The 14,515-nt window shown below is 45.2% G+C and overlaps 1 protein-coding gene across 4 annotated transcripts in view; it reads left to right on the top strand.

Annotated features, from left to right (window-relative positions):
- Nucleotides 1-14,515, top strand: part of Tbc1d22a (TBC1 domain family member 22A) — a 352,090-nt gene that overhangs the window by 88,357 nt on the left and 249,218 nt on the right. For all 4 annotated transcript variants that reach the window (XM_020175415.2, XM_074084724.1, XM_074084723.1 and 1 more), the window contains 2 exons: nucleotides 5,096-5,166; nucleotides 12,253-12,381. In XM_020175415.2, coding sequence (XP_020031004.2) covers nucleotides 5,096-5,166; nucleotides 12,253-12,381 — 200 coding nt within the window. The remainder of the gene's footprint in view (nucleotides 1-5,095; nucleotides 5,167-12,252; nucleotides 12,382-14,515) is intronic.

A 14,515-nucleotide genomic window follows, 5' to 3' on the forward strand; every position in this document is an offset into this window, starting at 1 on the left:
GAGCCCCTGACGAGAGGAAAGTTACCAGACAGCAATAAATGTAATAATTTTTAGAGCAGTGGCAATTGAGTGCTGTAGAGAGCATGTGCAGGAGCCTGGTGAAGGAGCCGTGTGTGAGAACCTGGAATAAAAAAACCTCATTCTCCTGTAGTGTCCCTAGCACACTATGCTGGGATGGATAAGATCTGGGTGGTTGGCAAAGGACAGTACTCACAAGACCCAGTTCTGTTGTTATAGAGAGACAGATTAATATCCAGTGAATCTAGCATTCAACAGAAAAGCAGCCGGTATGTAATATAACAGGGAAACATGACCCATAGTTTGAAGAGAAGCCAGCCATTAGAAACAGGTTATAGAGCAACAGTAAAGCCAAAGAACCCAATAAGAGACGTGTTGAAAAGATTTAAACATGCACTTCCCAAAACGCATAGAAATGACCAACAAGTACACAAGAATCTGTTCAATGCTCCACATCATTAGTCATCACAGAATTGCTAATTAAAATCTTGATGATGTGCCATTTGACAGTTCCTAGAATGACTAAAATGAAAAAAACAAACAGCAGTAAATTTAGACCAGGATTGGGGTGGGGGGGGTTGGCAATTGAAACTTTGGTACCTTGCTGTTGTGTTGTCTAAGATGGCACAGCTACTTCAAAGAACCTTCTTAGGACAAGCTCAGCACATAGCTCTGCAGGCAGTTAGGTGGATTGGCTCCACAGCAGAAGGAAGTGGGTGGGGATTGGTCTCATTGAGAAGGTATCTTAGATCTGGCAGGACTTGGACTGGGCCTTGTGAAAACCTGGAGAAGAAGGTGTAGATACCATAGGAAGTTTGTAGCTTTGTAGAAGCATAGTAGGGCACGCAGTGCAAAGGAAGTCTTTCACCAGCCTTCATTCCATTCCATAACCCTTGCCAGAGGCCAGTTGTGCTGTCAGAGCCTTATGTATATGTTTATAAAAATAAATGGTACATCTGCACACTGTTCTGTATTGTTCCCTTTTTATTATTCCATATCCACACAAAAAGCTATCCATTTTTTTCTATGGTAATAATGTATTCTAGAGTATAGATATAAGATTTTTAATCATGTCCCAATAATGGACATTTTGGTTGTTTCTAATGCTTTGCTAATACTACAGTACTCAAACAAATCTTCTTGGGTGCTTTCCTCTCATACTCTGGGAAATATACTGATAGAATAGGTTTCTTAAGGTGAAGTTGCTGTTCAAAGGTTATAGATTTTTAAAATTTGACCAACAAAAATGTTATACCAGTATATATTCTCACCAAACTGTAAGAGAGTGTCTATTTACCCAAAGTCCTTTCAATATTGGATATTACCTATTTTATCATCAATTTTTGATGATTTTCTTACTTTAGTTTATAGTTCTTTGATCACCATCAAGGATGTCTTGTTTTTGTACATTCACTAGCCTCCTCTATTTCCTCTTGGTGGTACTGGGGTTTGAACTCAGGGCTTTGCTCTTGCAAAGCAGGCACTCCACCGCTTGAGACACACGTCTGGTCCATTTTCACTCTGGTTGTTTTGGAGATGGGTCTCACAAGCTGTTTGCTTGGGCTGGCCTCGAACTGCTGTCCTCCTTTTCTTAGCCTCCCAAGTAGCTAGGATTATAGGCATGAGCCACTGGTGCCCAGCTTGTATGTGTGCTTTATATATTAGTGACGTTAATGAATTTTTTGAGTATGTCATTTGTTGTTTAACGTTCTAGTAGTGCCTTTCACTGTGTAGTTACTCCTCAGTCTTTATATTCTTACTTTAATCTTTTTATTTATAGTTTCTGAGATTTGTATCTTCCTTAGGAAAGCTTTCCCCCATCTGAAGAAAGCAAAATATTCCATATTTTCTTCTAGTATTTGTAACACCTCACATCTACCCTGCTTCTTTCCCCCATTTAGATTTTTAATCTTTCAGAAATGAGTTTTTGTGTGGTAAGATACATGATGTAGTGTCTTTTTCTAAAAACAGGATACCATTTCGAATGAAGTCCGTTGGTTGACTGTTCATGACTTGAAATGTAGTCTTCATCCCATCTCAGTGCTCACAAGTGGGAAGGTTTAATTTTGAATGTCTCATTCTGTTCCTTTGGTTTGGTTTCTTTCTCTTAGTCTCTCACAGAATCCCATTTTCTTAATTTCTTTAACTCTGTCATAAACTTTCTTATCTGTTAGTGTAGGTCTCTTTGCATTAATGTTTTGGAAATCTTATTGGCTATTCTTATGCTGTTCTTCCAGATGAACTTAAGAATCCTTTTGTCAAGTTACAGAATATATTAGATATCCAGCATATCCTATTTTAATTGGCTTTACATTGAACTTAAAGATTTTTTAAAGTGAGAATTGGCAGCATTATCATTTTCAGTCTTAGATCCATCTGTCAGACTAGTTTGAGTCATCTTGCTTTTGGCTTCTAATGATCTTTTTGGGCCTTGCTTTTTCCCTGCCACCGTTCCCTCTCCAGTGAGCTTAAGTAGCCTGTTGAGTGTTCTCCTTGTGACCACTCTTGGCTCTTTCAGTCTGCTCTCCACATGAGTCTAGGCTTTGCACAAGTTGCTCTCTGGGCATAGTCTCATTTCTCACCCGGTCTTCAGAGTCTTCATATCATCTCTCATTTCCTTGAAGGAACTTGCCTAACCTTCCTAACTATGTAATATCCCGATTTACAGTTTCTACTACCCTTTGCCCCTTCTGTGAGCACTTGGTAGAGTTAGAGTTTTATGTTTGCTTTGTTCTTGGAATTGGAGGTGAGCCCTTTAAGCACAGGGTGTGCTATAGGCATGGGGTGGGGGGGGTGCTGTATTTGCTGATGCTCATGATTGTCATTTCCCTACCCCCAGCCTCCTGCCTGGCCTAGATGAAGTGCACCTTCAGTACTTGATGCCAGTGAACTTGGCCAGAGAGACTTCCTCTCTTTATATATTTCTCTAAATGAAGCCTGACGGTTTTATTCAAATGATACTGCACAGTTCTTATTAAGCTTATGTCTCTGACATTTTCTATTTCTTTTTGGCTAGTAGAGGAAAGCTGTTGATTTTGGAAAGTTCTTGTATCTGGCCATCCTGCTCACTTTGGGCTTCTGCTTCCTACCTATCTCTGGGTTCTTCCTCCCACTCTTAGTTGGCTTCATCTTCAGGGTGCTTGGGCACTAGATGGCTGCAACAGTCCTGATCCTCACATCTGTCCTGCCGACTTGTAAAGAAGAAGGAACGGGTCACCTCCAGAAACATTCTCAAGAATGAGAATCTTTCTTGGGATCCACCAGCAACTGTGCTCTCTGCTCAGTGGCTCAGATAGGGTCCCAGGCCATTGAGAGTTAGCCCCTGGTGAATGTGGCTTAACTTCACATCAGGTACCATTCAGGTCCCCTTTGGAGCAGGGTGGGGAGGGCTTAACTCCGCTGGGCCTGTTCCCCACCCCTGGATTGCTGGGGGGAGGTGGGAGTACTTGGTACAGCTGGGGTTCTGCCAGAGAGTGGTGAGTCCGCCCTGGGGGGAAAGTCTACATGGGGCATGTATCAGCATGGAAATGTGGCTTTTCCCTGTGGAGCAAATTCATTACACCTCTGAAGTGAGAGATTTTCTGCACTGACCCATTTCTTCATTCTTAGTGTGAATCCAGCTTGTATGGGTGTTATTCTTCAGATATCCTGCTGTTATTATTTGGATCTGCCAAGATTTTATTTTGGATCTCATTGTCTGTCTTCTGTGTTTTACAGTTTCTTTAAGAATGGGAATTAATATAGTGAAAAGACCCTGGTACGGTACTGAAGGTTATTTAGGTCCTGTGTGACCTTGGTCAAGTCATTTATCTTCTCTAAGACCATTTCTCATTGACACAGTTGTGCTCATAGGCCTAATTAATGCAAGTTGTTCTGAGGACCAACTAAAATAACGTATGTGAAAGCCCTCTTTAATTTCTAAAGCATAAACAAAGTTAGAATGTTGTCTCATGATATGCATTCAAGATTTTTGACTTTTTGAGAGTTTCTTTTAATCGGACAGGTTCAGAAAACATTAACACGTGAATTTCCTCTGTGCTTTCTTCATAAACCGTAATCAGAAAACTGTAGCTATGCAGAAGAGGCTCTGTGAACATGATTGGTAAACACTGCATTATTGGTGTTCATATATTAGATTCCTGCTTTTCATGGCATCCTTAGAGAACTGGCGAGGTTTGATACTTTCTGAGATTGCTGGAAGATGCAAGTTATTGCTGCTGTGACTGTCCATTTATCCTGTACTCATTTTACTTAAGCTTTAGTAATTGGAAAAAGATTAAATGTCAGGACTTTGCATTTTGTTGATCATATTACCAAAGTCTTCTCTTTAATCATTTATTCCTGGTGTTAATCGTTAGCCCAGAGCTGTTAGGAGAAGACCCTCATGGCAGATTCCTAACTTAAGTGAAGGAAGTAATTGCCTCAGATTCGGTGGAATTGGATGCATGTTGATACATCCACACATTGATGTGGCTTTCTAGACACTCAGGGTAAGTGAATGCAGTGCTCAGGGAGAGGCAGAGCTCAGACAGAATCAGGGTCCGTTATCCTCATTCCCTGGGCGCCTACTATGCTAATCCTCTGAGGCCCTGGCCTTGTACCTGGCCATCCCGTCCCTATTCCTCTGCCTTGTGTTGGTCCACCTTGAAGCTTTCTTGTCCTGGCTACATTTACTGTGCTACATCCTTTATTAGTGCTGTGCAAAGATGAGCTTATCTCCAAGAAACCAATGTGAGAAAATGCTGTGATCATATAGGTCTTCTTACACAGAATGAGGTAGGAGTGATGAGGGGTGGAAGAGAGAGAAGGCAAAAATAGTTAAGGTGCTCCAGTTGGGGACTTAGCTTTTGGTGTTGGGGGAGGGAAAAGGTAAGGAAGCATTTAGCTTTGTTTAAGAGAGTAGTGATGTGCTGAGGACAAGCAGTCTCTGAAATGCTTACACTTAGGCTTACTGTGGGTCCACTTATGGGGCCCACTGATCCTGGCGACACTGGTGGGATGTGTTAAGTCATAGGGGAAATTCACTAACATTTTGTAAACCCTGTTTTTCCTTGTCCCTTTTTCTTTTTGTCAACAGAGGAATTACGGAAGCTGAGCTGGTCTGGAGTCCCTAAGCCAGTTCGTCCAATTACGTGGAAGCTCCTCTCAGTAAGTCTGTGCCATGCTCAGCCCCACACCCGTTCTCTTGAGCATAGCTACCTGGCTGGCTGTTGATGGTGGCCCAGCAGCCGAGGCTGTGTACTTGCCTGTCTGTTGCATGGTGACATGGGGCTTTGCCGTGGCCAAGACAGCATTGTCCATTCTTGGCTTAATTTCAAGGTTGATTTGACAAGGTTGGTAGAAAGTGAGGATAAGCAATAACTTGTGACAACTGTATTATTCTCTCATTTTTATTATTTAAAAAAAAACACCCGTTATAATATGCTCAGACCTGTGATTCAGATAGTACAGCATAGAAGATTATTTATTTCTGAGAGGTTGAAACAGGGAAGTATGTTTTACCACAGTGTGTGTTTTAAGGATTAGTAATGCTGTTAGCAAAGAGAAAAAAAAATGGAAATAAATAGATGTTAGAAGTACTTTGTGTTTCTGAGATGGAAGGTGGAAGCGGTGCCTCTGCTCTTAACTGCCTGTCTGGAAGCCCTTCTGGAAAAGTCTTGGGGGGTGGTGGCCATCCGCCTGCCCTCATGTACCTAACCCTGGTTTAAGATTGGAGGAAACCTTGTCCCTGTTGAAAATTTCAGAAAGTTTAATGACAGCTTTCTTCTCTTTTCCTTTTTAAAATTTTTTTTAAATTATTTTTTGTAGGCAAGTCAATAGGGAACGCTAAGTGCCTACTCTAAATTGGGTCTGACTTCCAGTGTTTAAAAGATTCTTGCTCACTAATGAGTCTTAATAAATTTGCGGTTTAGTATCTCGTAATCCTAAATGCAGATTCAGTTCTGAACAGTGAATATTTATTGATTAAATATTCTCTTGCAATTAAAGCTAGACCTGCTGTGATTGCTTATATTTTTGTTTTGTGTTTTGTATTTTAAGCATTTATACCAGCTGTCCTTTAAGACAGGTTACAAACTCTTGGGATTAGTTTGAAGGAAGTGCTAGTGATAATACCTTGCAGATACTTTATTGCAAGTTTGTATTTATTAAGGTGGAAAGTCCTGTGTGAGTTAATTTCTCCTGTTCTTTTCTTTTGGGTTTGCATCTCTGCAAGCCATAGCTGTGATGCCCAAGATGTTGAGCTGCTCAGTGGTTGCCATGTTAATAGGCACTGGGTGTCAGCAGACAGGAGCAGCAGGGGAGATGCAGGGTGGCTCCATCCTGTTGGTGGGTGTCTGTAATCAGGAGTGCTGGCAGAGCAAGTCAAAGGAAATCCTGCCTTCTTGGGCCCATCTGTTTGACTGTCATTGGTCACAGGGAACTTTGCTGGGGAGGCAGTGAAGAATAGATCCTCAGTTTCCTTGACTAGGAGGTTAGGGTACAGACCAGCCATGGGACAGGCATTGAATGGTCTGGGGTGATATACTTGTGGATGCTCAGGACTAAGTGTGGACAATTGGTGGGGGCAGCCCAGTGCTGAGGGCAGCCTCATGGGGAGGAGACTTCATACCGCAGGCTTTGAAGCAATTGTGGGTATGTTGGGAGGGTGGAGAGGAATGATTTGCTGGCACAAGAATGTATAGTTCTTGACCTTCTCTTGGGCCCTGGTTCCGAGAAGTAGAGAAGTGTTAGGTTGGTGAGCAAAGCCTGTCCTTCCAGAGGGAGGGCACCAAGAAGGGAAGGGGATGATTCCAGGGTAATGAAACACTAGAGCGTGCCAGGCAAGGCTCCTTGGCATAGTGGCCTGCTCATGCGGCATCGCAGAAGGATGTCAGTGTTCCCTGGTGAGGGACATGGTGGGGGCGGGGTAGGCAGGAACACAGGTAGGGTGTGCTGTCTCCTTTAGCCCTTTAGGTACCAGCTGAGTGGTGGTAGTAGCAGGGGGGGGTGGGAAAAGATGGAGCTAAGGTGAACTGTCTTCCCCAAACCCTGCAGATTTCCTGAGCTTTGTTCTAAGAGTTGAGGGAATGATGAGGCTGTGTTTCTGGAAGGGTAAAGCCTTGGGAGTTTCATTGGTTGGCTCATGTAGTCATTTGATTTATCAAGCTCTTTGTGTTTCAGGCACTGTGCTTGGTGCTGGAAAATTGCAGGGAGAGAAAAAGACCATGTCTGTTCCCCTGGGGCCTGCAGAGCTGAGAGGAGTGCCTTCCGCTCTATCACCTGTTCTCGCGCAGGCCTAGCTCTTACTGCATGCACAGGGAGCCCTTCCCTTAGGACATGTTCCTGTGCCCCCAATACACTGCTTGCCCCTTATTGAGCACTTGCTGCATGCTAGATGAGTCCCACATAGGAGGTTCCCTGGAAGCAGAGTGCTTTCTGATGGGGTGTAGGTCGGTAACCAGTCACCAGGTCGTTTTCAGCCAGTGTCTGGCAGGGAAGAGGGGCCTAATGGGGAGAGAGGGGAGGCTGGCTTTTGGGAGGGAGTTAGAGTTGAGACAGGGATAACTGGGAAAGAGTTGGGAAAGAAGTTGGGTGGCTAAGGGCTGTAGGGTGGAGGGGCCAGTGTCTGTGGCAGCGAGAGCAGGAAGTAAGAGTTGGTTCTTCTGCAGGGGAAAAGTGGGTACTGTGCCTTCACCACATATGTGTTGCCATCTCCACTGCTAAGTCTGCTGCTTGGATGCTCAAGGGTCCAGAGGAGGGGAGCCTACTAGCTGAGGGCCTTATCATCAGACATGGGAGTGGGCAGTTAGGAGGTGGTCAGCATTGTGTGGGCCTCTTCAGCCATGAGTTATTGACCCAGAAGCTGTCTTGCCAGTCTCCTTGCTCACAGACATAGTCAGCCTGAGCATGTTTTCTGTAGTCAGAGCCTGTGGACAATGGGAACCACATTATACTCCTTCCTAATTCAGCAGGCGCTTCTTACATGTCACCTTGCCAGGCCCTTGATAAGTCTAGGGGTCACAAGGATATTTTAGAAAATGATGTACGTGTGTGTGTGTGTGTGAGAACCCAGCAACAATTCAAAGCTGTGAGGGGCAGAGAAGTGGTCTCTCCAGTCAAACTGGCGTCAGGTGTTCACCAACTCCAGTGTGTTACAAACTGACAGGTCCATGGAGCACCTGCTTGCCGCTGTGAAATGTGGCAAGTTCCTGACCTGTGTTTTTTTTCCTACTCTGGTTGTGTGTTAGTGCCACTTGGGAGCTCCAAAAATACTGATACCTGGGATCCTAGGGGTCTTCGTGTGCACAGGGTTGGAGTCCTCTGTTGTCGGACTCTTTAGCTCCTCATAGGGCAGAGCACTCAAGAGCTAGCTGGGGAGATGGTCACTGGAAGCCACATGGCCCATTGAAGGCAGCCCTGGGGGTTAGGCTTGGTGGTGGAGGGCATGTCAGATGAGTAGGGCTAAATGGTTGTCTAGATGGCTCTCAGTGAGCAAGATGGCAGTGGTCCATTCAGGCTCTCAGTCCTGGTAGGACTGAAAGGTATCAGGGCACACAGAGGGAGAACAGTTAATCATGTGTTCAGTTTAGAAAGACAAATAACCAGAGTTGCACTGGACTATAACCCTTGTTCAAGGCCTGGCACACTAGTGGTTTTCTCCAGCATGTCCAGGGTTTGTCATTAGCATGGCCGTGGTGTCCGTGGAGGAGCATTGCTTTTCACTGATGAGAGGGTTGCTGCTTCAGTGGAGAAAGATAAGAAGCATGGCTCTTGTCATTTCTGAAGTAGTGCATGTACACACGTGAGCCAGAACATGCCTTTGAACCACCCGTTGTGCGATGCAGCATTTAAATTAATGTGAGCACTCCAGTACCTTCTCAAGAATCAGTGCTGTGGAGAATCATAGTTTTGGCTCTTTTTTTAATAACTATTTCAGAAACATCGAACAAGAACTAATTAAACATTTAACATTTCTGCTAGTTGAGTACAATGGTTAAAAATGATAAGGAAAACTCCAGTATCATCTTATCTTCTTTCAATGTGTTGAGGCAGCTTTGCATATGAACACAGTGGGAGGGGACAAGTTGACAATTTAGATGTAAGTATATGCATGCATTGTTTTACATTTATGATTAGTGTTTTTATAGCATGCTAATACAGCAATTAAGTTTTCTGTGGTTCTGTCATTTAAAATTCATTGCATACTTGAATATATTCATTTGCATAATTTCTAGTCTTGCTTAATTATCGAAAGGCCTCTACTTGTGCATGTGTGTTTTCCTCCAGGAATGGGGTGTCAGGAGTATGGGGAGTGGTTAGTGCCTGTGTTCTGATGTGACATACTTACTTGCCTTTTAGAATTTGCATTTCAGTAAGTTAAAGTTTGGGGAACAGGGCTTGTTTCTAAGAGTGCTCACTCATGTTCACTAAGGAATCTTTGGTGTCCTTTGTGCACTGATGTCTATACCACTTCCTGCTGTCCACCTTAATGGCCCCCATTGTCCTGCACTGTCAGCTGGGCCCCTGGCCTGGCACACAGGCCCTTTTATTCAGCCTGTGCATGCAACTCCATGCCCGTTGCCTGCCAGCCTCTGTTTTGGCCCTTGCCCAGCCTGGGGCATCTTTGCTGCTTCCCCTTCTCCCCCACCTCCATCTTCTTTACCATCAAAACCAAACAAAAGCAGAAAAGTGTGCTGACTTAGGCTTACTTGTCATCTTAGCTCAGGCATCTCTCCTGGGCCTCTAGTACTGTGTGTGACCTTCTTTCCAAAAGGGAAGTCATGTTGATATCATTCATTCATTCATTCAACAACTATGTATTTAATATCTATTGGGTACAAACAGTATTCTAAAGTCCTTCAGGGATATCTGTGAGCAAAGGGGAAGGGCTTGCATTCTGGTGAGAGGAGACAAAGGGTAACTTGAGTAATTTGATGGAAAGTGATAGGTGCTACAGAAAAAACCTGAGTAGTAGAAGAGGTCCAGGTGCTATTAACCTGAGTGGTCCCAGTGGGCCTTGCTGAGAGGTGACATTTGAGCCAGGACTCAAGAGAGGGCCATGTAGATGCCTGGAGGCATAGTCTGGTCTTTTTAAAGAGGTCCTGTCAATTGCAGTCCTACATTTGCCATTGTGTGCAGCTCAGATGAGACAGTCCCTGGTTCAATGGGCTAATAGAAGAGAGAAGACCAATAAGTAACAAAAGTTACTCTACCAGGATCCTGAGATAGCAGAGGATGGCTTGAAACTGAAGAAGGGTATGACTGTGGAAAGGCTGCCACCAGGCTGCAAAGGGCTGGAGCAGCTGAGGGGCTGGCCAGTCTGTGTTATAGGTGGTACAACCCACCTGTGGCTGTGTAGGTCTGCCTTTGCTGAACTGAAGCTGCCACAGAGAACCCGTTTATATACAGCTGTGGTCCCATCAAACTTTATTTACAGAAACGAGGGAGCAGGGTTGGACTTGGTAGCCCCTCACTCAGAGCCAGTGGGTCCCAGCAGAGGGATGAGTAAGTCCAGAGTGAGGCAGAAAGCATAGCTCTGAAGCCAGAGAGGCAGGTTGGGTGTGGTAAGGAAGGAGGGTGTGGATTCTTAGTGGGTTGGGGAGGGCCAGACAGGATTCAAGAGGCCTGGCAGCCACATTTTCATTCTGAGTATGAGTAGAAGCTATTGGAAATTTTAGGGTGGTGATGTTGACGTGGTCTGATTCTCACAGGAGCTCTGTGGCTCTGAAGGGAGAAAGGCCCTTCAGGGTGGGAAAAAAGTGGAAAATGATGTGTGTGTCCCTCATGGTAGACCACTTCCTACAGGCCCAGCCTCTCCCCAGTGTTGTGTGATCCGTAGCTGAGCAGACTGTCTGGCATGAATCTTGTTGTCTGTCTGTGGTACTCACTGTGGAGTGTTCCCAGGTTTCCTGTGAGTTGGGGCCAGCTGGCACTCTGGAAAGTGTGGGGTCTCAGTTCAGAGCAGTTTCTGAGGTGGAGGATCAGCTTGAGTCTGCCTAATATCCACGTAGCATGTTAACTTGGTTTCCTAGGCCTGTGTCCTCTACTGTAAGCAGGGATGGTGAAGGCCTTTGCAATGACTAGGACCTGAGACTACCATGCCTGGTAGGGCTGTGCCTTCCTAAGCTAAGTACAAAGCACAAGAAGTATCTTAGGAAGTTAATATTTTCTACATAAGAGATGATGCAGACCAGAAATAGCTGTAGGAGGGAAAAGGGTATGGACAAAGTCCACTGCCTGGGATGGATGTCTCTGAATATCCATCTGTGGATGTCTTTAGCTTGCTGAAGAAGCATCTGTCACTAGGTCTCATAATTTTGTGCCTTTCCACACACGGGGCAGGGCTGGGTCCCCATCAGGAAGGGTTGTTTTGGTGGCTCACAGGGTATGCTAGGCTGCTTTGGTTAGGAGGACTATGTGGAGCCCAGGTGGGTGACCCTCCACTAGCACATGCCTGGCACTGCTGTGCACACTCAGGTTGGTTACTATTTAGTGGATGTTACAGCTGTTCTGTGAAGCAGCTGGAGTACTGGTAATCTGGCCTTTTATTAGAAAAATGCGACAAAAGCCTGGCCAGGTGGTGCATGCCTGAGATCCAAGTTCTCCAGAGGTAGAGGCAGGAGGATCACAGATTTGCGGTCAGCTTGGGCTACATAGGAAGATCTTATCTCAAAATATGGGGAGAGGCAGAGAGAGGGGGAAGAAGTAGAGAGAGAGAGAGGTGCAACAACTTATGTTTAACCACTCTGTGGTGAGTGCCCCTCTCCAACACTTTGTAATTAACTGGACACCTCTGGGTGAGCTCATGGTAAGGGTTGAGTGTGTGTGACACTTGTATGTGACAAGACTGCTGGCCTGTCAGTATAATGAGAATACCTGTATTTGAGAAAAAGATTTGTATCTAGAATGTAGACAGAGCTCATAAACTCATAAGAAGACATGGGACTAAAAGATGGGCAGCCATTTGAACAGATAATTCACTGAAGAAGAGATGCAGTGGTTACATGGAAGGCCATCACTGTGAATCTTTAGGGAAGTGAAAAAAAGCCTGCTGCCCCAGAGCTGGGAGAGGGCACTTGCTGTTTGTCAGCCAGCTGGTTTTCTGTGCTGCTTTTTCCCACTGTATTCACTCTGTGTTGGGATTCAGAGCACCATGTCCACTTGAGACGTGAGCCTGTGTGCTTCATACTTTTGGTGGAGACCAGTGAATGAGCCATGACCCCAGGTGTGTTTGTGCCCTCCTTTCTTACCCAGGGTTACCTTCCTGCCAATGTTGACCGAAGACCAGCCACTCTCCAGAGAAAGCAAAAAGAATACTTTGCTTTCATCAAGCACTATTATGACTCGAGGAACGATGAAGCACACCAGGACACTTACAGACAGGTGGGTGTCCTCTTCGTTCTATGTTACTTGATGCTTTGATTTGGTGTTGGTTTATAGGAGAAAGTGTTTCATTTAGCACATTCCTGATTGACTCACAGACTTAACTTTCAAATAAATAAATACATTTGTAAACAAATCCTGGCAAATTTCCTTTAATGGTAATACTTTGCTTCTACAGAAGTAAAAAAGGTGTTTTCGTGGAGTTACAAAAGAGATGCTAGAGCTTCTGTTAGCAGTGTCCCACACTCTGCCTCAGGTGAGGGCAGGTGAGGGTAGGTGACTGGGGTCCTGGTGAACTACCTTCTGAGGGTCTAACCTGCTCTTCAAGGCCAGGACAGCATCAAGCAGATGGTGCCATGGCAGAGACCCCACTGGACTGGATGGACAACGTGATGACAGAGACCCCCTGGATAGGATGGCGCTGTGCTCTTTGGTGCAGTCTGTAGAAAGAGATAGATAAATAAAAGGCAAATTAGCTTAATTTTGGAGGGTCACACTCAGTCTGTAGCCAAAGGTGTCGCTAGTTTATCATTGTGCTATTTAGATTAATAAAAAAGGGATACAAATACATTTTCTTTATTGATCAGTCAATAGATGATGTGCTTAATGGGAAAACACTTAAAGTTAGTTTACAATTCACAACACATCTAGACTTTGCTGTTAGAATGGCTCTTGAGGACTTTATAGTGTTTACTCTTTGTGTGCCATGTGACCGTTCAGAATGGTGGTCCTTGACTGATTTCACTGTCTCATGTCTGTGCCATCTGTCTCCTGGGCCTGCTGGTATCGAGGGTCCCTTCTGCACGTACTTCAGGTGGAGGAGCTGTGCCAGAGGCTTCTGCTGTGATGCAGGGCAGCTGCCTCTCGTCACTTTGCTGCAGCTCTGTTAGAAAGGTTGAAGATAGGCCTTCCCTCTGACTCACAAAGATTCTTTTGGTGATGTGGTTTCTTGGCAAGCATCTTCCTCATAAACAAGAGGCTTTCGAGGCCCCAGCACTGCTGTGACTTGCTGAAGAGGGCAGCAGGGAGACTGGTCAGGAGCCTACTTCTAGCTCCTTCCTCGGTGACCCCCACTTCCACCTGCACTGTACCTGGTGCAGGGTGTTGGGTGGCTCTTGGGTCACACTGGGCTGCCACCCAGTTACTGTGGGGAGCTGATTGGACACAGATGGTGTTTGGATTTCGGTAGGGGAGTTTTCGCTTACCTGGTTTACTTTTCCGTTTCACTGACTTTGGGAAATAGGTAAATTGGGTATAATTTTGAACATGCTTTTGGTGTTCAAAATTATATTAAGAAAAAAGACCACGAAGAATGGCACTAGCAGCTATCTGCAGGATTTTCCAGGCTGCATTCTCTTACAAACCATGAAAGGGAAAGTTCTGTTACAGACAGGTTGCACACATCTTTCTTTGGTTACTATGATAGGTACTCTTAGTATTTTGAGTTCCCAAGGTAGTTTCACATTAATCTAAATTAGAAAATGTGATGTAAGTGATTGGCTCTTCTTGCTGCCTGTCGAGCAGTTTGCCTCTTGGAACTTCACCATCTTTCTTGCTGCTGCCATTTCAGGCAGAGCCGAGGGCCCTGTTCTTATGCTCCAGCAGGCAATGCCTGACCTGTTCCCCACACTTTTGTCTTTTCTCCACTTGATTTTTCCATGTTTACTCTTCTGCGGAAGATGGCATGTCAGAGCCGTATGGGGGTGGTCAGAGTTGGCTTTCTCCTGTGAGTTTCCCTTTAGATCAGTTCTGCAGACCCAGTCCTCTGCAGGATGGGGGCAGGAGAGAGGTCCCCTTCTCTAGTGCTGGCAGGGTGTTGTGTATGACTTGTGCACCCTCCTGTCCATGTCCATGTAATAATTTTCTTCCTGCAGCTCTTGTGTAAAGTGGGCCATACTGGCCCTGGGCCTACAGTGGTGGCTCAGACCTATTTCCTACCCTGCCGGAGCCCAAAGTGCTTGTGCCTACAGGAGTGTCACTGATGGGAGCAGCATACTGGTGATGGCCCTCCAGGATGCCCCATTAGCAGACCTGGTGGCTCTTGACTCTACCTACTCCTGGGTTCCTGAATGTGACCGGCTGGAGTCCTCTGATTCTGCCAGTCTGCATGGCTTTTCCCTTCACTGCATGGCTG

This window comes from Castor canadensis, chromosome 8 (assembly GCF_047511655.1).
Source record: "Castor canadensis chromosome 8, mCasCan1.hap1v2, whole genome shotgun sequence".
NCBI lineage: Eukaryota > Metazoa > Chordata > Mammalia > Rodentia > Castoridae > Castor > Castor canadensis.